This window comes from Rhododendron vialii, chromosome 5a (assembly GCF_030253575.1).
Source record: "Rhododendron vialii isolate Sample 1 chromosome 5a, ASM3025357v1".
Taxonomy (NCBI): Eukaryota; Viridiplantae; Streptophyta; class Magnoliopsida; order Ericales; family Ericaceae; genus Rhododendron; species Rhododendron vialii.
This window is the reverse complement of record NC_080561.1, coordinates 319281-346077: the sequence shown is the minus strand read 5'-3', so window position 1 is coordinate 346077 and position 26797 is coordinate 319281. Positions and strand designations below refer to the sequence as shown.

The 26797-nt window shown below is 38.0% G+C and overlaps 4 protein-coding genes across 6 annotated transcripts; 3 read left to right on the top strand and 1 right to left on the bottom strand.

Annotated features, from left to right (window-relative positions):
* Window positions 1–1930: 1930 nt before the first annotated feature.
* On the top strand, window positions 1931–5642 carry LOC131326616 (probable flavin-containing monooxygenase 1). Its single transcript, XM_058359461.1, has 5 exons — window positions 1931–2410; window positions 3224–3464; window positions 4239–4417; window positions 4612–4961; window positions 5155–5642. The coding sequence occupies exons 1-5, from the start codon at window positions 1997–1999 to the stop codon at window positions 5495–5497; spliced, it is 1527 nt and encodes a 508-aa protein (XP_058215444.1). The 5' UTR covers window positions 1931–1996; the 3' UTR covers window positions 5498–5642.
* A 976-nt stretch (window positions 5643–6618) lies between these two features.
* On the top strand, window positions 6619–8143 carry LOC131326615 (uncharacterized). The gene is made up of 2 exons (XM_058359460.1): window positions 6619–6985; window positions 7708–8143. Exons 1-2 carry the CDS (start codon window positions 6822–6824, stop codon window positions 7841–7843), a joined length of 300 nt encoding a protein of 99 aa, XP_058215443.1. The 5' UTR covers window positions 6619–6821; the 3' UTR covers window positions 7844–8143.
* Window positions 8144–8442: 299 nt separating this feature from the next.
* LOC131326614 (respiratory burst oxidase homolog protein E) lies at window positions 8443–15165 on the bottom strand. Its single transcript, XM_058359458.1, has 14 exons — window positions 14586–15165; window positions 14199–14358; window positions 13851–13899; window positions 13252–13365; window positions 11622–12044; window positions 11168–11551; window positions 10951–11046; window positions 10557–10672; window positions 10305–10475; window positions 10052–10208; window positions 9732–9914; window positions 9491–9619; window positions 9328–9406; window positions 8443–8735 (listed from the first exon to the last, which is right to left on the bottom strand). Exons 1-14 carry the CDS (start codon window positions 15160–15162, stop codon window positions 8626–8628), a joined length of 2748 nt encoding a protein of 915 aa, XP_058215441.1. The 5' UTR covers window positions 15163–15165; the 3' UTR covers window positions 8443–8625.
* A 6929-nt stretch (window positions 15166–22094) lies between these two features.
* Window positions 22095–24906, top strand: LOC131326612 (protein SMALL AUXIN UP-REGULATED RNA 12-like). 3 transcript variants are annotated; one of them, XM_058359457.1, is made up of 4 exons: window positions 22144–22461; window positions 22808–22875; window positions 23699–24261; window positions 24515–24906. In XM_058359457.1, exons 3-4 carry the CDS (start codon window positions 23799–23801, stop codon window positions 24541–24543), a joined length of 492 nt encoding a protein of 163 aa, XP_058215440.1. In that variant the 5' UTR covers window positions 22144–22461; window positions 22808–22875; window positions 23699–23798; the 3' UTR covers window positions 24544–24906. The 3 variants fall into 3 exon arrangements, with proteins under 3 accessions (XP_058215439.1, XP_058215438.1, XP_058215440.1); XM_058359456.1 differs by lacking the exon at window positions 22808–22875 and having other exon boundaries at window positions 22095–22461; XM_058359455.1 differs by lacking the exon at window positions 22808–22875 and having other exon boundaries at window positions 22143–22461; window positions 23699–24906.
* Window positions 24907–26797: the final 1891 nt, after the last annotated feature.

Below are 26797 nucleotides of genomic sequence, written 5' to 3'. Positions count from 1 at the left end.
TTGTTCTGCAAAAACCTATGATCCAGTTTCCATGCATGTCCCTAATCAACCCACCACCAGATGCTACGCTTACATCTTTCTTGCATGAGCCATCAGTATTTAACTTAAAACAACTGGCAGGAGGAGGACACCATTTGATTAAAACCGTATCCTTTGAACGTGGAACCAAATCAGGGATAGCAATAAGATTTCATTCGGTAGCTTGGGATCGACTGGATTGGCAGTAGCAAGGATGGCATCACGGATAGGGGTTCCAGTAGGTTGGAAGAGAGTTTTGTTCCTAAGGTTCTAAATGTTCCAACAAACAAAAGGAAAAATGATGTTCCAAGGAATACCCGAGCGGTGAGAGGTCTTAGATGCACAATTGAATTTCAACCAATTATGGGGTGAAATAGAGAAGGAGTTCGCAACCGAGGAAGGAATGCCAACACTCTCCCAAACACGATGAGCCACATAGCAATCCCTAAGAACATGTCCCATGGTTTCACTAGTTAGGTTGCACACCTCACAAAGATCATTTTGGATAATATGTTGCATAAAAAGAAAATCTTTGGTTTTAATGCAATTCTGGCTTGCAAGCCAAAGAAAAAGGCAAACTCTGGGATTTGTCTTAGCTTTCCAAACCCATGTCCAATCCTCAAAAGGTGGGGTGGGGTTAAAATTTTCAACCAAACCCCAAGCACTCCTAGAAGAGAAGATGCCGGAGTAGTTAGAGTTCCATACAATCGCATCCGGTTGACTATCCATCAATTGGAGCTTGAAGGAACGGATAATGGAGGATATTGAAATGGGAAGGATAAGTGAGAGTTTAGACAAGTCCCAATCATCAACTCCCCACACATCTCTAACGGTGAAATTATCCTCCTCCATACGAAGGGGACCCGAAATTAGATTTCTAATCGGACCCAAACCCCTCCAATTGCTGTCCCAGAAAGAAGTTGTCAACCCATTCTTAACAGCAATCCGAACACCCGCATTGAAAACTTTGTCCCCTTTGCATAACCCACGCCAAGTAGAAGATGGCCTGTTACAAGCGACAAATCTACCCTTATATTTGGACAGTAAAACAGAGGACCAAACTTTATCCTCCACATTAATCCTCCAATTCAACTTGGCGATGGCAATGATGTTATTATCATAAGATTTCCGAATGCCCAGGCCACCAAGATTAGTAGGTTTGGTAATTTTATCCCACCCAACGGAGTAGGTTTGGTAATTTTACCTACCCTAAAGTATCATATCCTATAATAAAAAAGTGCACACTAAAATCATATGAAAGTGTCTAAACCTCAGGATATCATACCCTACTCTAGAGTGTCCTAAAATGGACTTGAAACCTTACAAAATTAATATGTGAACTTGTAAGCTTATGAAGTTCACATAATAGACTTGATACTAATTTTCTATATTTTAAATTGCTGCTTAGTTGTTGGAGTAATTCATCGAAATATGGAGTTATTAAGTGATTGCATATCAAAGTTTGGGATGTTTTACTTGATTTTGTTAAATGGTTAATTGCATTATTCTTAACTTCATGGATCAACGACACTGGATTATACCGCCTACATGGAACTGAAAAAACGTTACATACACAGAGCTGAAGATACAAACAAAATCACCAATCACATTTAATTAATTAATTAATAATTACTGAAAGAAACCACAAAGATGGGACGAAATTTCCATCTTATAACCACCAAATTTCAGTTAAACAAATAAACAATGCAATAACTCAGTAAATATTTCAGAAAGAAATAGTCATCTCTCTCTCTCTCTCTCTCTCTCTCTCTCTCTCACACACACACACACACACACACACACACACCCTCACGCACACACACAATACACAAAAGAAAGTCCATCTCACGTGCTCCAAACGTGACCCCAGCTCTATAAATATGCCAGCCTTTCTGTGTTGCTAAACACATCTCTCAAAGCTAATCAAATAAGCTCTTGCTTATAAACTCCTTACATACCTAAGTAATTGATCAATATAATGGCGCCCGTGTTCTCCAAAATAGGCATAATCGGAGGTGGAATTAGCGGTTTAGCTGCGGCTAAACAGCTCTCCCACCACCACCCGGTGGTGTTCGAGGCTACCGATTCCCTTGGAGGGGTGTGGAAACATTGTTCTTTCAAATCTACCAAACTCCAGACCCCTCGTTGCGATTACGAGTTCTCGGACTACCCTTGGCCCGAAAGAGACAATTCCAGTTTCCCATCTTACATAGAGATACTGGAATACTTGTATTCCTATGCTACGCACTTTGACTTGTTGAGGTTTGTCAAGTTCAATTCAAAGGTGGTGGAAATCCGGTTTGTTGGTGACCGGAAAACTGCTTATTATGGCAGTTTGTTACTGGGACAGCCCATGTGGGAGGTTGCTGCTCAATCGGAGGAGGGTGTTCAGGTAGCTAGCTAGTATTACCTTGTTTCTTAATTATCCAAAATAAAATCATTTTATTTTTCTCAAATTAAACTTAATTCCCTCCACGAATTACCAGTTTTTTTCACTCAACACAATTTATTTTGGTGACCCCTTTAATTGATTGTTGAGATATTATGCGATTACTTAAATATGGCCAAGTCTTGAAATCTCCATAAGTAATTAAATACTACTACGACATGACTAACAGTACTACTGCATGCAAGGAAATTGGTTAATTACTGCATGAAGGATATATATATCTTTTCTACTAATACGCAATAACATGAAAGGGGCTTGAAAACTTGTAGAATTACATATATTATCGAGAATTAATTACCGTCTCGTAGATTAATTAATAAACTGGTCGATCTGAACACTACTAGCTCTGAAAAAATGTAAAGGACCAAGAAAGCCTTAATTAAAAAGCTTAATTAATTTACATGCCTGCAGGTAGGAATAAGACGTACACCGGGTTTGGTTCCGAAAAAAGGAAATTAAAGGACATCGATCTTTCCATGCTTTACTAGATATATATAGGACCTGTCTTGTCTTATATAGTATTTCAATGCTTTGAAACCAAGGCTAGCTCTTATATATGATAAATTAGTCTCACGGATGAGCAAGAAGAAACTTTTTATGATCAGATGCATGCTTTCCTGCAGATCTAATGCAATTTGTCGTTAGTATATATTTTGATATTATGGGCCGGGGATGTGCTGATTTTTTTTTTCTGGTCTGATCATATATATATATATATATATATATATATATATATATATATATATAATGTTACAGTGGTATGCTTTCGAGTTTCTTGTGATTTGCACTGGCAAATATGGCGATGTGCCGAAAATACCAGAATTTCCGCACGACAAAGGCCCTGAAATATTCAGGGGAAAGGTGTTGCATACCCTTGACTACAGCAAACTTGATGATGAAGGTACCACACAACTTCTTAAAGGAAAGAAAGTGGCTGTAATTGGGTACAAGAAATCTGCTATTGATTTAGCCACAGAATGTGCTGAAGCAAATCAAGGTACGCACATCCTAATTAACTAAGTCAAAAGCTTTCAGACCCCGACGTACGTCTAATTCCATTTAATTAGTTGGCAAAAGAGGCTAGGATTCTATTTGATTTAAATGTGTGATGGTAAAAGGTTATGGAGATCGACAGCAGTACTTTATAATAACTACAAAATCGCAGCAAACTTGACTAAGTCAATTTTATGATGGGCCTATAATGACCAAAGTTGTTTATTTGGGAAAATATAATAAATTCTTGCCGGAGAGGTCAGCGGGTTTTCATTAGTCTTTTCCCCGTGAAATACTACAAAAAGGTTTAATTTGTATGCGAGTGAAATAAATAGAACTACTACTACGTACGTACCATCACTTACATAAATAGTTGACCAAAGTAGTTGTAACTTTTGTACTTCTTTTGTTGAAGCAGTCAAACAGGCAATGGAGTTTAGGATGTGTTGACTTGGAAACTGATGATCGATGCAAATTAATTAAATATACTAATATTGACAAATTATAATAAGTTGAACTTTTCCACAACACATTTTTGCATTAGCTAGCTACCAATAACTACTCAAAACAAATTCCTTAAAATCTCATCTCCAAAGTTTTAAGTAGTTAATTTATATATGGATGATTTCTTGAATATATAGTTCGATTTGGTTCTTTACTTACCATATTAGTTAGTTAGTTAGTTAGTATTCAAAAGGAATTTACTACTTACTATATATATCAACTCAATCTGATCAATTGGTAATATATATGGTTCTTGCATATTAATTTGTTTTAGGACCAGAAGGCCAGACATGCACCATGGTGATCAGGACCCTGCACTGGACTGTTCCACATTATTGGGTTTGGGGTTTACCCTTTTACTTATTCTACTCCACAAGATCTTCCCAGTTCTTACATGAAAGACCCAACTATGGCTTCCTAAGGAACTCCCTTTGCCACCTATTATCTCCAGCAGTATGTTTAAATATTGCCTCTCTTACAATTAAAACACATACCATCACCTACACATACCTTTTTATTTTATATATATATATATATATATATATATATATATATATATATATATATATATATATAAATTGACATTAATTGACATTAATTCAAGCTTAGTTTCTGATCACTTGATTATTCGAATTGGTTTTTGACAGAGACAGGCTGTGTCAAAGATCATCGAGTCTTATCTGGCTTGGAAACTTCCACTGGACAAGTATGGATTGAGGCCAGATCACCCGTTTGAAGAAGACTATGCATCTTGTCAGATGGCTATTCTGCCTGAAAATTTCTTCACTGAGGCTGATAAGGGAAATATTGCATTCAAAAGAGCATCAAGATGGTGGTTTTGGGAGGGAGGGGTTGAGTTTGAAGACAACACGAAATTGGAGGCTGATGTTGTGATTCTTGCAACTGGCTTTGATGGGAAGAAAAAACTGAAATCCATAATACCAGAGCCTTTTTGTAGCTTGATTGAGTTCCCTTCTGGCATGATGCCCTTATATAGGTAAGCTAGATTTTCAGAAAACACAAATATCACATACCCAGCTATATTCTCAAAAAAAAATAAAAAAAAAAAGGAATCGGAATTATGGTAGTGTTGCTTACACAATTAACCTTTTTATAGCTTGGAAATCAAGTTGTAAACTGTTAGGAACAATTAATCAGACGATGACATGACTTTTTCTTTCGATTTTCAGGGGCACAATCCATCCATTGATCCCGAATATGGCATTTGTGGGTTACATTGAGAGTGTGTCAAACCTGCACACTGCGGAGCTACGATGCAAATGGCTGGCTCGACTTGTAGACGATCAATTTAAGCTCCCGAGCGTGGAGAAGATGCTCCAACAGACAACTAAAGAGATGGAAATCATGAAGAGAACAACCAGGTTCTACAAAAGAAGCTGCATTTCTACTTTCAGTATAAACCACAGTGATGAAATCTGCGAAGAGATGGGATGGATTTCTTGGAGGAAGAAGAATTGGCTTGCTGAAGCCTTTAGCCCATACAACAGTCAAGATTACCAAGAGGAAAAATGAAACAATGGCACTGCAATGCAATGCAATGCAATACTGGTTCTGGGCTATTTGTTAACTATGTCTAATTTCAGTAATTTAATTAGTACTTGATTAATTCATATTGTTAATTTGAACTAAATAAGAAAGCAGAGTGAATGTTATTATAGGGAGAAATAGTAAGGAACACCATGTATAAGAGCAATGATTGCATTTACTATATAGATCAATAAAGGTTTAATACTTGTGTACAACAGTTAATTGGCGATTAATAAAAGAAAATTGCACAAACTCTAAGGCTTCGTTTGTTTCATTGTTATACGTATTTTTCGATGTTTGATTGGAGTACAAAATTTAAGTAAAACTTTTTTCTCGTAAAATCTTTTCCTTCAATTAGCAGAAAATAACTTACTCAGGAAATTTTCGTAAGTCATTTTCCAGTTCTATGTCCCGACCGTCCTGTCCCACAACCCAACCACCTCTATCACCCAAATCCCCCAATTAGATTCTCTCTATGTCCCTCTTCCTCTCTCTACCTATACGCACATATATAGTTTACGTGGAGGCTGGGATAGTGGGTGATAGCTGGACATTGTGTTAGGACATGTGGATTAATGTGACTAAAAGGAGGGAGAGAGAGAGAAAGAAAGTGGAGAATTTATCAGACCTATTTTGTGTAATAATGGAAACAAAAACTAGATTGATAATGATTGTTCATCGTTTTTTTTTTCAAGGAATACTTACTATCAATCAAATATTGAAAAATAAAAACGGAAAAATTTTCTTTTTTGCCCAAAAGATTTTACATAAAAAAGATTTTTCATCAGAAAAGATTTTACGTCAAAACAAATGGAACCTAAAAAAGAACTATACTGCCACCATTCTATATTGAGAGTCTATTATGAAAAGTCGTGCCATTTTTTAAATAAAAAAATCAACTACTTCCGTGTATATATTTTTGAATTGTTTCGCACCAAATTAAAGTACTAATCGAGATCTTTAATACGGTGTGAAAAAATTTAAGAAATTATATACTAAAGTAGCTGATTTTTTTATTTGAAAAATGATAAGAGCGAGAGAGTGGAACTCCCAATATAGAAGGAAGAGAGTAACAAATTGAGATGGGAAGCATTTGGGTACTGGCATATCCTTCCGCATCCAAGGATTGACTATCCATGGAGAAAGTTATCCGGACTTGTGTATAGTCCGCTATCCAAACATGGTCTGGAAGACAAAACGGGAGCCCCTCCCCTGCAATTATCTATTTGAACTCTTGCCCAAGTTATTGTTCTTCCTGCATCTCCAGGTTAGTTAAATTAGGTTAGGTCCATTGTAAGTGGGATTGGTAATGGAGGGTTTACAGAAAGCATTCCGAGCAATTTCTGAAAACCCTAAACTTGCCCAACTGGGTATGCCCTCTTCTTCTTCTTCATGTTCCACGAGGGAAGGAGGAGGAGGAGGCGCCGCTGCTTTGTCTAACCATTCTGGGGTCCTCATCACCAGACCTCCCAGGTATACTTTTCCCTTTCTATATTCCAGTTCTCAATTTCTGATTCCAATTTTTAAGTTGCTAATGGCAACCCTCATTTGGGTTTTATGTGGGTGTTAGTAATAACTTACTGTTAACATATGGCAAGCTTTGCTTTTGTCGCTTTGTGCTTAGTAGTTTTCTGTCTTCAACTTTGAACGTGAAGTTCATTTTCTCGGAAACGTAGTTTCAGGATTTGCTTATGTGACGTGGAAATGATCCAACTGGACTTTAGAAACTTGAATTTGCAGCTGGGTGAAAAAAGGGAATTTTTAATTTTTGGCATGTTTTGATACTATTTCAGTAGTGCTTTGAGTTTATTTCGGAGTAAAATTGGTAAACGAAACCGTAAACGTTAAGCATTATCTCAAAATGGGAGTTCAAAAAGATTTAATTTAATGGGGAAGAATCATACTGGATCTGTTTCGTTCACTTGAAGGTAGGTACTTGATGTAGATTGTTTAAAAAAGTATAAGTGGCTGAAGCCGCATGTAAGCTGCTGTACCGTGTAAGTGACAGTGCTTCCTAGTTAAATGCTATTGCTACCTGATGTGTCCGTAGCCTTTTCAAGCTCTTAAAGAGTAGTGCTTGCGTTACCATTCTCTTTTTTATTTTAGTTTGATCTTATCATAGTTTTAGAAATTGGTCGAAGACAAGTAAGAGGGCAATGGACCTGCTTATGTTGAACTTTATCTTGCTAATTCAGACAATCTGTATCACTGTGGACGTGCTCAAAGCTTTGCACAATTTGCTTTGTTGCTGGAGTTATTGCTGGTTTTACGTTGAAGCGACGTGTCCGGCGCTGGGCATCCAAACTTCTCCGAAGAATAAAAGATGACTGAGGTTACATCTTCCATAAAGTTTCTTGCCGTTATATTCGCATTTATTGCGTAATCCACAAATTTACAAACTCTGAATGCAAAGCTGTCATTCGAAATATCTAGTTTTGTAAGGTCTTTTTGGGGTTTTGAATACAGGAAAATTTCCAACTCTGAGAGTTCAATTTTTTCGTTGTTTTGTTATTATTTCTTTTTCTGACTTATTAAAAGAGATGCTTGTGAAATCAAGTTAGTCTGGCCATCTTCCTTGATACGCAGGTGTAACTCGTTGGATGTCATTTATGGATTCCTTTGGTTCTTGCATTTGTGATTTTATTTATTTCAGTTTCGGCAAAAAGTATTATAATGTTATGGGCTGTAACTTCTTTCAAGGAGATCTATATAATACCGTTTTCCCGGCTTAAATGTGCATTTATCCACTAGTAGCAGATAGTGGGTTGGATTGAGCGCTAGTACAGACACATGCAGGTGTATTTCTGGGACAACACTTCTTTCAGCATTATTCTTCCCCAAGAAATTTCTGCAATATTCTGCTTCCTTATGTCCTCTGGCTCTTCCAATGTCCGGCAGATGCTACTTATGTTGTTAACAAAGTCAACTTAGCGGAATAAATTTCTAATAATCTTCTTCTGAAATCTCCATCATGTGGACAGCTGGCTACATCCAAAGTACTAGTATAATATATCCATGTATATTCTCCTGTGGTGGTGCTTATATATTTTTGCAACTCATTTGATTAATTACAAAAGAATACAACCTGTGTTTTGGTGTCAAATTTTCTTGCTTCAGAAATACTCCTTGTGAAACTCGAAGCGTGTGGATGTCCTGTGAGTGAGTTCATGTGATAGCTTCCTCAGCTCTTTTGCCAATGGTGGTATCCCACAGTAGAATACTCCTGCAGATCAAATCTTGTTAACACTTCTAGAACTTCCATTCCCTGTTAGTTACATGGATTATTAACATCATAGAAACACCTGACATGATGTTTACAACTGTCTATTCGCCCTTTGATCAGAAATTCATAAAAGCTTGTGCGGTTATTGGGATCGTTTAAATTGCTTAGATCAGTAGCAGAAAAAACAAAAAATCGGTGTTGGGTTGTGGTGTTTTGGCTGTGTTCGCTGGGTGCTAGTTTCGATTGAGCAGTAGCATAGTTGGACCGTTCTAAAATTTGACTGTGCTGAATGTTTCTGTTGTAAGTCTTACCATTTCTTTTTGCCATCCATGAAATCTTACGACACAGGAGAAGGTTTTTATCATTTTCTGTATCTCATTGAAGTGTATACATGTATGTCTTCGGTCTTATTTTAAACTTAATATATGAGATCGTGACCTTAGTTAGCTACTGATCCGACAGGTGTCTTTGTAGTTGGAACAACTCATAGACCTAAAGTCCTTAAAACCAGCTCAAGGGATGAAGGTTCCATTTTATACATATGGATATATTTATGGGATTTGGTAGTTCTAATTTTGCGATAACACTTTACCTACTGTGGCACATGGATACTTCAAAGCTATTTTGTTGAAGACCTCTTTCCAATTTGGTCTGGCAAAATGTGTCCTTACCTGCAACAAAATTATGTCCATGTGATAGGACTATTTCAAATGCTAGATGTTTTTGTTTAAGCTATAGGTAATGATAGATCATACTTTAGTGCCGGATAAGATGTCAACGCCATGTTTTGCATGGTTGAGAGCTTGAACCATGGTGATAAGAGTTGACCGCGCATCACTCTCTTCATAAACACTTGAGAGATAGTTGTGCATCTCAATTTGACCCTGTTCCAGTGTAGTTAAAAGCTAAGTAAGAAAATATTTGACAGTTGGTAACTCCGAAAAAACTGAGATAAATATGATGTGGAATTATCAGATACATTTAATGTTGTATTACTTTGTGATCCATCTCTGCAACCTCATTCATCACCCCTTTAAACCATTCGAAGGACCCTGCTTCCCTTGTAACCCAATAGAAATGTGCATTTTTGGCCCTCTTCAATTTCTTCTTTTCAGTTGATGTCGAGGGCGTAGAACTTTTAAGGCTCTCATCCGAGGTACTACTTTCAGTGTTTGTATCCTGAGCCAGCAAAGGAACAACGTATGATGATATAATCAATTCATCCTATTGGATTGTATAACAGCTATGATGAGATAAAAATCGAGAAATCCATTTAAATAAATAATGCACTGGAGTGAGAATTATTATAATTATACCATGGGGTTTTCTGCTCCTGTATTGTTTAGTAGATCCTTGAGGATGCTTATAAAAGGAGTAGCTCCAATTCCAAGCCCCACAAGAAGCAAGACATCATAATTTTTGTAGTCCTGTGCTGGAGCACCATAGGGTCCATCAACCAGCAACTTTGGCAAACTGCACCAGTATATAATGGATTAATAGTGAATACATTGCCCTTCCTACTCATGTTAGTAAACTATCTGAATAAATTTAGACTAGTAATAAAGCTACCCTCTTTGATCCACGTTCCCAAGTCGACCAAACTTTGCTCGACCAATCGCACATGCTGAACCAGCATCCTCAGTAAATACTCGCCTAAGTTCTTGCGTCCAGTCTCCCACTGCCCGGATGTGAACACTTAGGTAGTTGTCTCCTGGTGCGGAAGTTATTGAAAATGGATGCCTGGAGAAATATCAAGAGGCGACTACAATGCTTGAACGCAAATTAATTTGAAGATGGGTTCCTCAGAGATTTAACCCTTACCATTCGAATGGGGAGATTGTGGGGCATTGGAGGAATACATACTGCCCACTTTTGTATTTGAATCCCTTGGGTTTGGAGATGACTAGTTCAAAGACATCTCCCGGTAGTACTGGAACCTGAAAGTATTGGTGCTATTGTAGTGATTAATATGCTGAAAGTCAACAAGTTGCTTATGAAAAATTTAGCATGCTTGATTCTCTTATTTAATCCCTTGTCCAATGGGATTACTTGGAAGTACAAGTTTGTCCTATGGCATTATTTTATAATTCTCCAACAGGGGTTTTTTTTTTTTTTTTGAACTGCTCTGACAGGTTATTGATTTCATGCTTTCTTGCAGTTCCCTTTTTGTTAATTGTATATGAACTTTACATAAGAAAGATATGTAGCTCGTTACCTTCAATATCTTAACAGAGTTATGTTCTGATCGACAAGTTCTCAGGCTCCGTTCTGCTAAATAGAGGAAAAGAGGAACAGATATGTACATCCATGTCTGCAACAAGTGTCATTAATCAGTTCAAGCAATTAGGCACATGTCACCTAAAGTTTTTGTACTCCTGTGGTGCTTCGTATGGCATGCATTAAGCATATTTTCTCATAGTCAATGCTCTTACCGTTTTCTGATACCATCTGTGGACCAAGAACAAGAAGTTTCCATGGATTAGTAGCAATGCGTAGACCAGACCGAGAAGGTGGTGAGAATACCAGAATGCATTGAAGCCTGTCAATCGGTTGAATGGAGCTGGCAGCTTGACTATACTTTTCCTGAATTGTCTTGTTGCTAGTGTGAATGCAATAGCCATTAGGATAACCATAGAAATCCCAGTCACACCAATAATACTGGTCAATAGGTCTTTGTACGTCGGCCGTATGTTATTGAAATCAGAGGCTATGGAGGCAAACAGTTCTGGTGATGAGTTAACCGTATGGGGAAAATCACATATCAAGTGATTCCCGGCGTGAAGTAGGACTCCAGTTACTATAGCAAATGCAATTATCTGCAAATTGAGACTCATTGCTTAGGAAACATATCTGGACATGAAAAAGGCTAGTTCTTATTGATCTTACCTTGTGAAAAATTATATTGTCATCAAGAGGGATAAAATGCCTGGCTCTCGTAGAGCGGAGCCATGTGAGCGTATTTCGGCAAACTGGTAGAAGGATGAGAGCCATGTTCAGCTTTAGAGTCTCGGCGGCTCCTTTGGCTGTTGTTAAGCAATAACCCATTACTTGAAATGCAGCCCTTTGCCTGTATTGATAGAATTTCCAGGCAAAGAGCCCAGCCATTGCCAAGATCCAGAGCAGTAAGATCCAACCCCTTTGCCAGTTCTCTAGTAACAGACACTTGAGCGTGCAGCTTATTCTGAGAACCAAGTTATAGGGCCTGAATGTATTTAAGTCCGGACTCCACCCAAAACTTGCTGTGCTGAGTGGTCTGCTATAGTTTACGTAGTTGTCTCTTTGTAGCAGAAGCGTTTCCAACTGCCATATCTGATTGTAAGGCAATAAATGTAACAGATTTTAGCCTACCATGACTGTTTTACACACAGGAATACAAGATTTTCTTTCTAGAAAATATTTTGGCCCTTTGCACCGAACCATTTCCAACCGTAAATGACAGGGTCACATATAAGGACTAACTACTGATTATCTCGACTTGCGTTTGAAAAAGTGTATTTGAAGAAAACGCCAATAGAAAATTACTAGGGGAAGAGTTTTTAATGAACTACTCCAAACAATGATGGTTTACGATAACTGCCGCATCCTTCTGTTGAAGAGTTTCTGTTCGAAAGTTTTTTAAGAACGAAGTTTTCCAGTCTTAGACTCTGATTACTTTTTATTTGCTGAATTTGCATGTTGTGCTAGGCCTTTCACATCAGTTTAGGGATCTAACTGGATGAAAGCTGATTCTAATTGAGTGTGTAAATGTGATAATTAAGAGATCTTATGTCGACTCTTAACATCAAAATGAATGTCGTCTCTCTCTCTCTCTCTCTCTCTCTCTCTCTCTCTCTCTCTCTCTCTCTCTCTCTGTGTGTGTGTGTGTGTGTGTGTGTGATAAAGATTAGACTAAAAAGTCTCCTAACTGCTCGATTGATTGGATATAATGTTTTTTGGTGGATATGTTATGATAGGAGATTAGTTAAGGAGGAGGGATTAGCTTATACTTGTTTTGAGTGGTATTTGATATCGTAGTCACATAATTCTTCAAAATGCTTTTGCAATCTCATCTCAACCCTCGCATTGTGCCTGCAATCTCAATCCTTGCTATCATGGATCTTTGTTGTTTTAGATAGATGTAATTCAAAAACATTTTCATGCTTAGCGCTCGTGTTTTCACTCACGCACGCGCACACGAATTATGTGACTTAGGTTGATATGGGTAGATAAGAGTGGATAATTTGAGAAATTACTTGGTTGCCACGGACGGAAGCATTGTATTGAGAATATTTTAAAAGTTTGAGGGATAATCCAGTATTTTGTTCGCATCTAGATTAGCTAATCCTAAATTGGAGCTAAAGTGATAGTATTACCCTCCAAGGACAAGAGCTCCCCCTCTCCTCTTTTACACCACTATAAACATAGAATTCCTTACCTAACCCGTCTCTTCTCCATCCCCCTTCATTCTCCCACTGCGTACTACTCCTAACAAACGGGCCCTGAGAAAGACGGGCAGCAACAGGGGTAGCGACTTTACCTCAATGTAGCCAAGATTTTCTGGGTCCAGCTCTTCCATAATTAATGTAGCGTACTCTTCTGCTCTTTCCTTTAATTTTGACAACTTATTAGCCGAAGCACTGAGGATTAGAAGCTGCATTCAAAAAGCACCAAAATTGTGAAAAAAACAAAATACAAATTGCATGATAACACGTCTCTTTTTGTTTTTTGAAGACGAATAAACAATTCAACCCAAGGGAAAAGTTGGCAAAAATATTTTGTTAATTCTGGGAGTGGTCTTCCTCTTTTTCGTTAATTGTCATTAACTATTTAACTATACATCACAATGAAATGTGGAGCCCGGAACATGTTCTTTTGGCATCGACGAAAACTAATTCCGCTTGGAAAAATCATAAGTAACATCACAACTCAAATATAACGGAAGATGCAATTAATGGAGTATTTATTTGTGAGCATAAGCAATAAGTCATCTTGGTGGCTAGATTAATCTTTGCCAAGAAATTCAAAGCCATGTCATTTATGTAGCATGAGTAATAGTAGAAGTTTTAGTTTGGTAAGCCTACTAATAATTAATTACTAGTATATTATTGTAAAGCAATTGTGTGAATCTATCTTTACCTCCTGGATTTCCTCCCTTGTGATTCTTCCATCTGCATTGAGATCCACCCTGAACAGTACACCAAATTAATTTCTTCCAATGGTCATAACCAGAATTTACTACTCCACTACTTGAAACATCATAAACTACATATACAACATCTTATACAGATCGAATTTAAAATCTCACAGCAGAGAAGTTTTTTTTTTTTTTTGCAAATTGGATACCACGTGGTACCCGAATCCCAAATGGTTAAATAATGGTCATATATGCATATCATTACTCTGTAATTACTCCACGCAATTATTAATCTATACACAAACTGACTTCAGAGAGAGAGAGAGAGAGAGAGAGAGAGAGGCACCCACATGTCGAAGAAAATCTGAAGACGAGCGTCGAAGCTCTGGTCCGTAATTTGCAACCAGAATTCATAAAGCTCTTCTTTTGTTATCTTCCCAATCTTCTGACGCCTTCGTCTAGCTAGTGCGTCGAATATCCCCATAGCAAACTCCTTGGACTCAACCATCCCTATTATATATATGTACATTGATAAATGATAATGATATTCAAGCAAACATCTTCAAGAAATTATATGACATAATTAACCACATGACATGCATACGTGGTCTATATCATAGGTTACCCGATCGCCCGAATTACTCCTGTAAAAGCATTCATCACCAAATTGTCATGCTTAAATTAAATTATAATGCTCGTGAATCGTGATCGATCAAGTACTTATATGGAGTACCTACCTATGCATTCACCAAAGTCCTCTTTACAGAGCAACCCGTTCTTGGCCAACGACTGGAACCGCGACTCCACCTTCCTCCAAATCTCGTCCGACTTCTCCGTCGTCGTCTTGCTGATGAACCTGAGTCCTTTGAGAGCTCTCTGAGCGCTTGAACTCGTCCGATTGAGTCTCGCTTTTATTCTTCGAGCGTCACGGGCGGACACCAGTACCGGCGGGAGCTCGTCGGCGTCGGACGGATATTCACGCCACGACAGTGACCTCAGCCACGATAATTTCCTCCGAATTCTGAACGAAGACGAGAGACTCCTAGCTATCAAGCCTCCGCCGGCGGGCGGAATAATAGGATTCGAATTCGTGGGAGTGACGCTGCAGACGAAAATAGAGTCATCGTCGAGCTGTAATGTGACTTCAACCAAATCGGCCTGGTCGTCATTGCGGCGTCTCAAGTCGTCGAGGAAGATGGGCAGCATTGCTCCAGCTCCGGCTCCGGCGCCGCAGAAGTCATCGGGTAAGTCGAATTTACGGCTGTAGTTTGATCTCCTTGAGCTGCTTCCGAACGATGACGGCGACGACCTCATTAATTTTTCCTGAAGGCTGAAGGTGAGTGATGGAGTAGCTAGTATTATTTCTTCTCTGTGTTTGTGCCGTGAAACGTGGTATTAGGCTAGTGCCTAATCAACGTCGATTACTTGTTTGTTTCTCTATATATCTTTCTTTGTAGAGGGAGGGGCATGGGGGGGAAAATTAAAAAAGGAGCAAGGATGGCACCTGCTGCCTGCTCTGCTGGGCTCCGCACGCTTAAGACAAACACCTTCCAACCGATCTCCGGACACGATTTCAACGTTTGTGCTGTGCCTGCCCAGTCAGTCAGTCAGTCGTGCTTAATAATTTGTAGTAGTAGTTGAGCATAGATCATGAGAGGAGAGGAGAGGAGAGGAGATGTGTACGTAGTACTTCCAAGGAAAAAGTAAAAAAACTCGACCTAGCTCCTAGAATATTAGAATTAATACCCCATGCCAATCACTTGATTTATAACTAGTAGTACATTATTAGTATTACTAGTACCATATAGCAGTACTACTACTATTTTATACTACTAACATAAGTTAGTACTACTACACCAAATATTGCTTTCGTATTGATCATTTCCACCAATATTAACCATGCACGCACGCGTACGTTTTCCAGTCTCACACTCTCTGCATATATATTCCGTGACAGGGAATTACCAGAATGCAAATTACTAGGAGTAATTAATTTAATTAATTATATCTAGCTCCGATCCATCGGCTGGTGAAAGTTAGGTGATGAGGAGGGTATGGCTGTGGGAAAGGGTTTCATTCATTAACTACTCCTATAAGCAAATAAAGCTGGCGATTTACTGTCTTTTACTACTCCTATTAGCATTAATTGCCCTATAATTTACTCCATAACATAAAGGGTGACGCACCTGCATATGATATTTGAGCATTAAAAGTACGTGCATGTACTAAATCAAATGATACTCCATTAAATTAAGAATAATGTGTGCAGTGCATGTGCTGAGAAAATTTAATCACGGAATATATATATATATATATCGGGATAGATTAAATTAATATTGAAGAATTTACGAGTTCAGAATTTTTAGACTATTATATACAGTAATTCACATTTCACATTGTCTAGGTAAGAAAAGACAAGGGACTAATGAATTCTTTTCTCAGGGAAAAGTAAAGAAATCTTTTACTAGTTAAATTGGAAACAACTTTGTTCACTTGGGGTTCTTTGAACCACCACCCCTCTCTCAGCATGTTTTTTTTTTTTTTTCTTTTTTTGGTAATACAAGGTGTTTCGGGCTAGTTTGCGCATACTTCGAACTATTCCCTACAGCCCCTCGCATAACCGTTTCACACACTCACACGGAGGAATGAGGTGGCCCCAAGATTTGCTAGCAAATGAAATTGAACCATTACATATTACTTTCATCTCTCTATCTATCTCATCTTCTTACTCTAAAAACTTCCTTCATAACCATTATATATATTTTTCCGGTGAAACACAATTATATTAATTTAATAAATTATAAATGTACGTGTTAAATTTACTAATTTGCATGCGTGTCCCCACTAATGCAATTTTCTTGATCCGTCCTTGCAGAAGAAGGATATTATGTACGTGTTCATTAGATGTCAAGGGCGCTACAATTAATGTTGCTCCATTACCCTAGTCATTATCTACAGGATATCATTGGCACTTATATATTACTCGTAATGCTCACTCCGATTAGTCCAAGTACACATCTTTAAAACCTTGATGCTTTGGGCTCATTTGGCATTAAAAGTGGCATAGTAACTTCTTCTTCTTTTTGTCTTTATTTAAAAAAAAATTACATTTGTTAATTTTGCGTCAAACTTTTGTGACTTATTGATTCATTTCGGCGAAAGAAATCGGAAAAGTAAAATTTTTTGATCGAAACTCATAATTTTTTTTCAAAAAGACAAGAAAAAGTAAAAAAAGCTGACTTGACTTATTTTTGTCTTTATTCAAAAAACTATGAGTTTTGATCAAATTTTTTTATTTTTTCGATTCCTCTCGTCGAGATGAATCAATAAGTTACAAAAGTTTGACACAAAACAAACAAATGCAAAAAAAATTTGAATGAGAACAAAAAAATAAGTCACTCAACTTTTTAATCTAAACCCACCCTTAGTGTAATACTGTATTTAAATATTAGATCGTTTAAAATTAAGTTGGTGTACTTGCTGGCTTACGCTCTTACTTGCTACCTTTAATATAAGCAAACCATTGATACAGAATGCAAGAATTGGGTCGGAATCTTGTCCTTGACTTGTGTGGGGCCTGGACTTTTGAAACATATAGATGCACTTTAATTAGAGGTGGCAATTTTAATTCATATTTTTTAATCCGTCCACTTTTAATTCAATCATATTGTATAATGGGTTTATACTTATATCGGATTAGGTGGGTTAGAAATGGATTCAATATGAATTGGAGTTAAAAGACCCGGCCCAAATGCTTAAAGTGTACTCCAATTATCAAACCACGGTTTATCAACTTCTCCCAATTACGTCGGCATTCATTGTTTTCTGGAATTTATAGACTCATGGCAGTTGAGTGCCAAATTGAGATAATCTCTCTCTCTCTCTCCAAGACCCAAGAAAGAAGGTAAAGTATACAGTCTACACAATTGAGTCTGGAATTTCCCCCAATTGACGTACGTAAACTCATACATAAGATTACGGGCTTATCTACGCGATGGAGCTATCCGAGCTACAATTATCTTAAGTTTGGTTCCTTTCGAGTTCGATTCTTTTACTGAATAAACCGAACACGAACATGAATATGATATAACACATACCGTAAATAAATTAATCGAACTACTTTCAAATTTGAAAAACCCCCAAACTAGACATGTTCAGTTCAACCCATTAGTTAACGTACGATCAATAAGGGTAAAAAGTTTATTTAGCTGAAAACTCCAAATTAGACATATTACTTTTCTGATTCATCTCCTTAAGACGATCAATAAGGATAAAAATTTTGTCGCACAACGAACCAATGCAAAAAAAAAAAAAAGAATTAGGACAAAACGGAAAGTTACGTACGACGAACACATGGGTCAAAAATTCCGATTCCGTTAGCTAGCGATTAATTACGTAGTAGTCCTATTATTTGTTCTCATTAATTTATTATATGCGCGCACCGGAGGAATAATAAACAAATACTACTAATCCCATCAGTACTGCTGTTGTACATTAGTAATTAATTAATGTGGGGGGTTAGTCAACATGCAAATGCTTGACTATATATAATCATTTGTTCTTCTAGAATGGTGCAGTAGTATATTAGTACTTTATGTGGGCATCCTTTTCGATAGAGGTAATTAAGAATGAGATCGAGATTGCCCTGCTTCGATCCAACCTATATTATATAGTATTATATCCGTGTTCGTTTTTGAGTCTCAAAATCTAACCCCTTTCTCTATGCAAAGTCTTTAATAAATTTTCTCTTTCAATCTCTTTCCACTTATTACATCAAAAATCTCATTCGAAACCCAAACCAAACAGGATCAAGTTAAGCATCAACTAGTTTGGGGAGTAACGTTAATTGTTTGTGTAAAAAATAGACAGACTAGTTTAGCACGCTTTGATTAATCTTTTCCTATGCTAGCTAGGAATTATTAGTAGAAATTAATTACCAACTAATTCCATGACTTTGTTTATGAAATCTGAAAGCCACAGCCCACGAATACTTGTCCTTTTCTGCAGAGATCGATGAAGTTAAAACCAATAAGGTCCTACTCAATCTGAGAGGTGAAATTCAACAACTCCCTTTAACAAACCACAAAAATGGTAGCAGATTTAATTTACATGGTGAGGAATCAGCAGAAATTCAAAGATATTGTCTGGTACTATTTAGGCTCCGTTTGGTTGGGTATAAAATATTTTACAGCTGAAAATATTTTTCATGTAAAACATTGTAGGTACAATCAAAATCATAACCGTTGACTCAAGAAGAAGTTTGACCGACCACTCACATGGCGATGCGTGGAAAAGTCGTGAGAATGATATGTGGCTAGTGACTGCCACGCAGAACAGGACTTGGTGCCACGCGGCACAAGATGGGGCCCGCGCGTTGACATGGCGCGAGAAGGGGCCCCGCATAGCTGAACAAGCTCGTGAAGATAAAGAGGCCCATGAGAGTCATCGCAAGGGTTGATGGACCCGTGAGAGCTATTGCAAGGGTCCCGAGGTCGCGAGACCTCAAATGATGTAGAGTTTGCCTAACAAGAAACAGAGTTCATCCCACGAGCTAGACAATCCCGCGGGAACAGTCGAACTAGCAAGAGCCAAAGGGTGCGAGGCCCGAGCAAGGGTCCGAAGATGCGAGATGGGCCCCACACAGCTGAACAAGCTCGCAGGGGTAGAAAGGCCTGCGAGAGCCATCGCGGGGGTAGGTAGGCCCGCAAGGGTCCTGCGGATAGGGCCGTGGCACGCCCCCGGACGGGCAGAGTCCGCGGCAAGGTGGGTCCGGTGGAGATTTTAATCTTTACCTATAAATACCTGGTACTCATTGAGGAGGGGATCTCCTTCAAGAGAGACAAACAGAGACAGAAAACACAGATCAGAGAGAGAGAAAGACAAGAAGGAGAAAAGAGGAGATAGATGGATTTTTAGAGAGAGAGAGTCATCTCCTCTAGAGAGAGAAGACAGATTTTCAGAGAAAGGAAGAGAACATCCCCCTTAGAAAACTTGAAACTACGTTTGACCTGATTCCCTTTACACTGGGATACATTTCATACCTACTCCTCGACCCCCTCTAGATCACTCCTCTCTTTTCATTCCTAATCATCAACCAATTGCACATTTCCAGCTTACGTAGATTCACATGTAAGCACCTCCCGCTAGAACACCACCCTATAAACATTTTACAGGAAAATAAACTAGGAACAAGAAGACCCAGTCAAAACAAACGGAGCCTTATTGTGGAATGTTTTCTGGTAAAATGATTGTTTTGCAAGCAAACAATAAAATTTTATTATTATTATTATTATTATTATTATTATTATTTGGTTTTTGTTGTTTTTTTGTTTTTTTTTTTTGTTGGGGGGGGGGGGGGGGTTTGTAAATTATGATCATCTTATTAAGCCCAACAAACCAGGAACAAGAAGACCCAGTTCTTACACCACTTCACAATCCCCGAAAGCAACAGGGAAACAACAAAACACACCTACAAACCCCAAAACAATTAGGGGGACAAAAATTTTTCTACTAATTCTCCAAAACAACTTTTTAAAGTATAAAACTTAATTTGCTTGCTCATCATTAGGGTTAATCCGCATACCTTTTTTCCCCGTCGATTTTTCCCTCTCTTCTGTAATAAAGGAAAACAACATTGTTTTACTGACTTTAGCAGATGATTGATACAATTTTACGTGGTTCTTACTAGGGCAAATGTTATACAGAATGGAAACATGCATATGAGAGGAAAGTGGTTGGATTTGTGCAAATGTGATGTGTTCGTAGCATTACTCTATATATACAAGATTTATTAACATATATGTCCTCGTTTATGTGGTACTAATGTATGATCCCAATCACCTCCTCTCCTTTTTGAGCATACTTTGAGTGATCAATACTCCACCATTTACTTTTCCGAATTGGGGATGGTGTTGTGCAGTGGTGTGCGCACCTCCAAGTCGTTTGCTCTCGATCGCTGGTTGCCAAGATAAGATTCGAGCCGTCGAATCGTAGATCCTACGTGTCGGAGGTGTGTAGCACGGTGCTGTGCACTTCCCTGCATAACAATATAGCACCAACCCGAAGTCCTACTTTCTCAGTTCGTCGAAAACGTTAGTCATCCAACAATTATACGTTGATCGAAGATCAAAGAAAACATAATTGCCGCACATTTATCTCGAGGTTAATGGTTTCTGATCAAGTAAGTGTGTTTAACTTTTAAACTAAATGTGTTCCTAAAAAATTAAGTTGATCGAAATTTGACTGACATAATTTTAAACATGCTTATGCTCTCGGCAAGATATAAAAGATAAACTGTTTCGATCATCAACGAAATGATGATGTTGTTATGAAGCTCAACAGAAAAAAAAAATCCATAAATATCGTTCTTCCTAGTAAAATGTTTCGATCTCTGACTCGTTGTCTAGGACCAACAAAAATTAACTATTGATCAATGTTCAATTTTCTTGGGATGAGTATTGTTTTCTTTGTACAGGTTCCAAAGCTAATGTAAGCAATTTATGTGGTCAAGATATAGCATTTCTTGTTTCTTGTGTTTTTTTTTTTTTTTTGAACAAAATGCAATTGCAAGTATAGTACTTTGTCACCTTCGCTAGGTAGTATTGCTCCGTTACACCATAACACTATCTAGACTCCATCAAACCTATGTTGAAGCCTAAGCCAAAGACCCACCTTGTGTGGGTGGTGTTAGAAAGACCCCCACCAAACTTATCGAGGTTCGAATCTCGGCCTTGCCCAACTAAGTCCTGAATTCCAATTACTGGACCAACCCCTGGTGTCCAGAGGAAAGATGAGCAATCCGTTCCAGTGACAATTGATCAAAAGATGTAGGCCCCAAACGCATATGAATCCCTTATTAAGGAGCCCAAAAAAGTAGAGTGGATGTGCGGGTTTTGAAAGCCCTTTTGCATCATTTATTTCTGGGCTAGCAGCGTTGCTTGGCGGGTTTTGCAAGTCTAAGCCCGTCTTACATGTGGGCATTTGAACGAGTCCAGTGCCTAGTATAATGCGGCCTCTTTTTGCTTCACGCAAGCCATCTCATAAAGTGAACCACCACATGTTTACTTTTCAAAAAAAACAAAAAAAAAAACAAAAAGGAATTACTTACTTTTGAAGAACCGTCCATCCTAAAAAGACTACACAAAATGATAATCTGGAATATATATCTTGTTCAAATTAAAGTTTTTGTTTTTGCAAGTTACTAGTACAATAAATATTTTACATAGACATCCTTTTTTTCCCCTAAATTAATGGGTTGTGGCATAAAACAGAAAAAACGGCTTCTTCTTGAGAGAGAGAGAGAGAGAGAGAGAGAGAGAGAGAGAGAGAGAAGTAGTGCGAGATATACGGGAATGCGGAAAGGCTCAATCCTATGACTAGTATGGGAGTTTCCGAATAATCCTCTTCTTTCTTTATACTCCACTAGTATTACTCTGCATCTCACGTTCCATTGAGAACCAGAAAATAGGGACCAAATCAGACCAGCTGCTCATTCTTCCAAATCGCTTTGTGATCTCAATAGCCCTCGTCCTCCTCGTCGCTCCCATGGCTTTCCTTCTTTAGGATCCTTCTTTAGCCCCTTCTTCACCTGCACCCACCCCCTTTCCTTCCAAGGTATTCTCTCTCTCTCTCTCTCTCTCTCTCTCTCTCTCTCTCTCTCTCTCTCTCTCTCTCTGTATATATATGTGTGTGTGTGCGCGTGTACATATTCATTTGTGGGATTGACAAAATGGAGATGATTATGAGAGGTATGTTTCATTATTAGGTTCCTTGCTACGTTAGATTGCCAAGTGTTAATTTTTTGTTATTTATTTTGTTTATTTTCATATGATCTTAGCCTGATCTGAACGAAAGAATCATGCGAGTTAGTCCTAATTTATGATGGGTACTATGAGTGCATCAAATGTATGGAAAATCCGGTCATTAATTCTCTCTCTTAATACAAATTGTTGTTTTTTAGGCCATTCAAGAATTGGCATTCGGATGATTGTACAGTTCTACAGTTTCTATTTTTTTGTTGGGTTTCAGGTTATTTTTAATAAACGAGGCCTACAAATATTAGCTTTAGTTTTTCAATTAAAGTTTATTGCACGTTCTTATCATAATTTGTCTGTCAAATTCTACATCTGTTTGGATTTTTAGAATCGTTGTTAGGGACACATCCAAGTTTACATACATTCCAATTACATCTCTCTCACAAGTGGTGGTGGGGCTTTCTAAATAATGTTGTGGGTCCCACCTTTATTTGTGAAAAAGAAAACGTGCAGGACAAAATCATTTTCCAAAAGTTGTATCCTCCCTCTAAGTTCTTCCCGGCCACTTGTTGCAATGCCAGTATGAATACTAGCAGATCCCTTCTAGTTTTTATGGGCTATCTTCGTCCATTTGTGACCGTAATGGCCTAACAGCAGGGACCATAGCACTATGGAATCCACAGACCACACTCTAAATACCAAAAATTAGTCCATAAAACTGTAGATCCTATTCTACGGATATTTGTCATGGACATTAATATGCGATTACTGATTTCAAGCTACATGCTTTGCCTGATGGGAGAGCAAAAGGCCTCACATGCCTAGCTCTTGCGACGTAAAACTCTTTTTTAATTAGTTGGTCTTGAGGTTTGCAAGTGGCCATAAGCATTTAACTGTTTAAGGTTGCCAAAGTCGATTGAAGACTCTGTTGGTTGGATGTAGTTGATAAATAACTTGTGTGCACTAACTGCATAGATGACTAAATGGCTGCAAAGTACCCATAATTAATATATAAAACTGGTCATAAATTCCCGTCTTTTCCTATTCCATAAGTTGTTGAAAAAGCACATTTGTCTTTGTTTTTGTTATGAATGCAGTGGAAGGAGATCCGATGAGACATACTCTCTTACCTGGCATCAAGCACTTTGAACTCAACCTTGGGATTCTCATCGCTATTGTGGTAAAGCATATATAGCAATGGAGGACAATGGGGGAGGCAAGGTGACTGGAATACGGCAGATTGTTAAGCTGAAGGAACTTCTCCAAAAGTGGCAATCTGTCACCCTTGGCTCAAAGGGTAACGACGATGTCCCCTCTGATCGACCCCACGCGGGCATTTCACCGGCAATAAGCAAGAGGTTGAGGAGCTTCAACACATGTGATTCAGATGAGGATGGTTGCCAGAGCCCTGAACCACCCCATGACATCCCCAAAGGATACATGGCTGTTTATGTTGGTCCAGAGCTTAGGAGGTTTGTTATTCCTACTAGCTATCTTAGCGACCCAGTATTCAAGGTATTGCTGGAAAAGGTGGAGGAGGAGTTTGGGTTTGATCATAGCGGTGCCCTCACAATCCCTTGTGAGATAGAGACCTTCAAGTACCTCCTCAAGGTCATGGAAACCCATCAAGATGATCATCCTGCAGAAGAAGACAACACAGGTTTGTTTCAGTATTTCCTTGACATCATGACCACAATGAATACATATGTCATAGCTAGTGTTTTAAAATGATCAAGGCATCTAAATTAATATGCAATCCTAACTTACTAAATGGCGACAAAAAGGAGGTTCCCCTCCATTGAAACAACTTGTTTGATGCAAATACTACTTCATGTGGATCGATCCAATGGTCCAGAGGTGGTTATATTTTTTTGTTTTTTGTTTTATCCTATGTGTTCTTGGTGATTTTGCAGCTGGGACATCATTAGCCGTTGAAGAATAAGTAATTATCCTGACACAAATGATAGGGACGATGACCGGTGTAAAGCAAGGTCTCCTTGTGTGCAAATTTTTTCCCCCCCTTTTTCTCTGGGAAAAAAATAGGAGCTTTTAATTAGAATGTTTTCTGGAGACATGTTGGGGAATGTCTGGCAGTTATCAAATGCTCGCCTTTCCTTGTCTCTTGGTTGTGAGGTGACATATGTTTGGTGTTTGTTTAGCAAATTGCCCAACTGTACTTCACAATTCATATTCTCTTCTAATTAACTAAGATTCGTCGTTGTGAAAATATGAATTCGGCATCAGTTCTAATTAATTGTATTGCCACGTACTTTATCGTGAAATGTTAAGTTCGTCGTTGTGAAAATATGAATTTGGCATCAGTTCTTAAACAATATTGAGACACGTTGATATGAGCTACAGATGTCCAGAGTAGAATTCTTGTTTGTGGTTCACTTGGGAATACACATACTGGTAATATGATTCAACCGGTATATAGCATGTTGGTGAGTTGAGCTATTTGATCACTGATCTGTTCAGAAATTTTAATGGAAATGTGTTGCGAACTTGTTTAAATTTGTCAAATAGTATTTTCTTGCAGTTATATTGTTCATTTGAAATGCTTCACATGTCAACAGAGTATTCCTTTTTAACACTAGCTAGCTCATTCCCTAAGACAGCGTTATAAGAGGGAGTAGTAACAAAGATATATTGGGATATCTAGCATGACGTAGAACCATTATATTTATCGGTTATGTGGAGAGTTTTAATTTCTTACAGTATTTTTTTTTTTTGTTTCTCTCTATTCAGAAGTTGTAGACATGTATGTAACTTCATCTTCATGAGTGCTAATTAATCCCTGTAGGTACCAATTAATGAATATAAGGCTAAGCTATATTATTGTAGTTCTACTTTCAATTAAACTGTGTCAGTGCAACTCCAGATCTCTCTCTCTTTCTCTTTCTCTCAAGATGCACGTGTTTGCATAATTAACCAACAATGCATGATGCTGCTGCTGCAGAGAAGTTATGTACGCGAGAACTACTGTATCTATGTTAGACTAATTACTGACATGGAACCAGATTACAAAATTGATTAGCGTATTCTTAATTCCCACTTATATAAACGTCAATGGAGAATCTGATAAGTTCATGCCCCTCAATATGTCTCGTATTTGCACTATTTACAGGACCACTCTGAATAAGGAGAAAAATTGAGATGATGGAAGTTGAACATATTGGCGATTAAACAAAAGTGTTTTATGATTTTAAAAAAAAACAAACAAACAAACAAACAAGTGTTTTGGAATGCAAATCTAGGCTTTCTTTGGATGTTGCATTTCAAGCCGAGCCCAAGTTCGAGCTGGTGGCTGCTAAGCCCGAGTTCGTATTTGCTGGAGGAAATCATGATAAAAATAACAACTAGGCAGGCCAGAGAAGAAAAACAACACAAGAAGCATTAGATGCACCCCCCAAGTCCCTGTTTTTTTGTCCTGCTTAGTTTTGATGCATGTGTAATCCTTACATTGCAGCTGCAAAGCTTGGCCTTCAAACTATAAGGTACATCCAATACCGCCTGGAAAACCAAATCTTTACGAAAAAATGCGCTCTAAGGACTCGCCAAATCTCTCTTTAGCAAGAAGCTTGGTATTGCGATTGATGAGCCAAAAGACGGTCATTTTATTGATACATCACCAAGATGTGTATCTATACTCTGTGGTTTAAATTTGAGCTAATGAGATCAATTGCAACCAAGTGGGAGGACAAAAACCATCACTGAGTAGGAAAACATTTGGCTAAACCTATTTTACCGCCGTTATAGATAGTACTATGTAAGTATGTACTGTATCAATCATTACATACATATAGTCATCAGGTAGTTCGATCTTGTACGTAGGTCTCTGAAATTAGTCACTACTGTAATTTTTATAAATATATAAGTATTGAGATTACTCACGTGGTATAACATGAATTAATCGATCCACCGTAGTAATATAATACTTTGCTTTCACCCATTTTTAATGGTTTTTTTTTTTTTTTTTTTGATCTAACCTAACCCATTGATAATGACCGAGTATGCGGATATATCATACAGAAGCAGTAATAGTATATTATTATAAATAGAAGAAGGAATCCCTAGACTTGCGGCAACAGCCCATATGCTCTTTTGGCATATATGCTAGCTGCATATGCATCACAGCCAGCCTATTATTGCTTTTGTTTGTTCCAAGTGTGATCGATATTGCATGCTCGATCTAC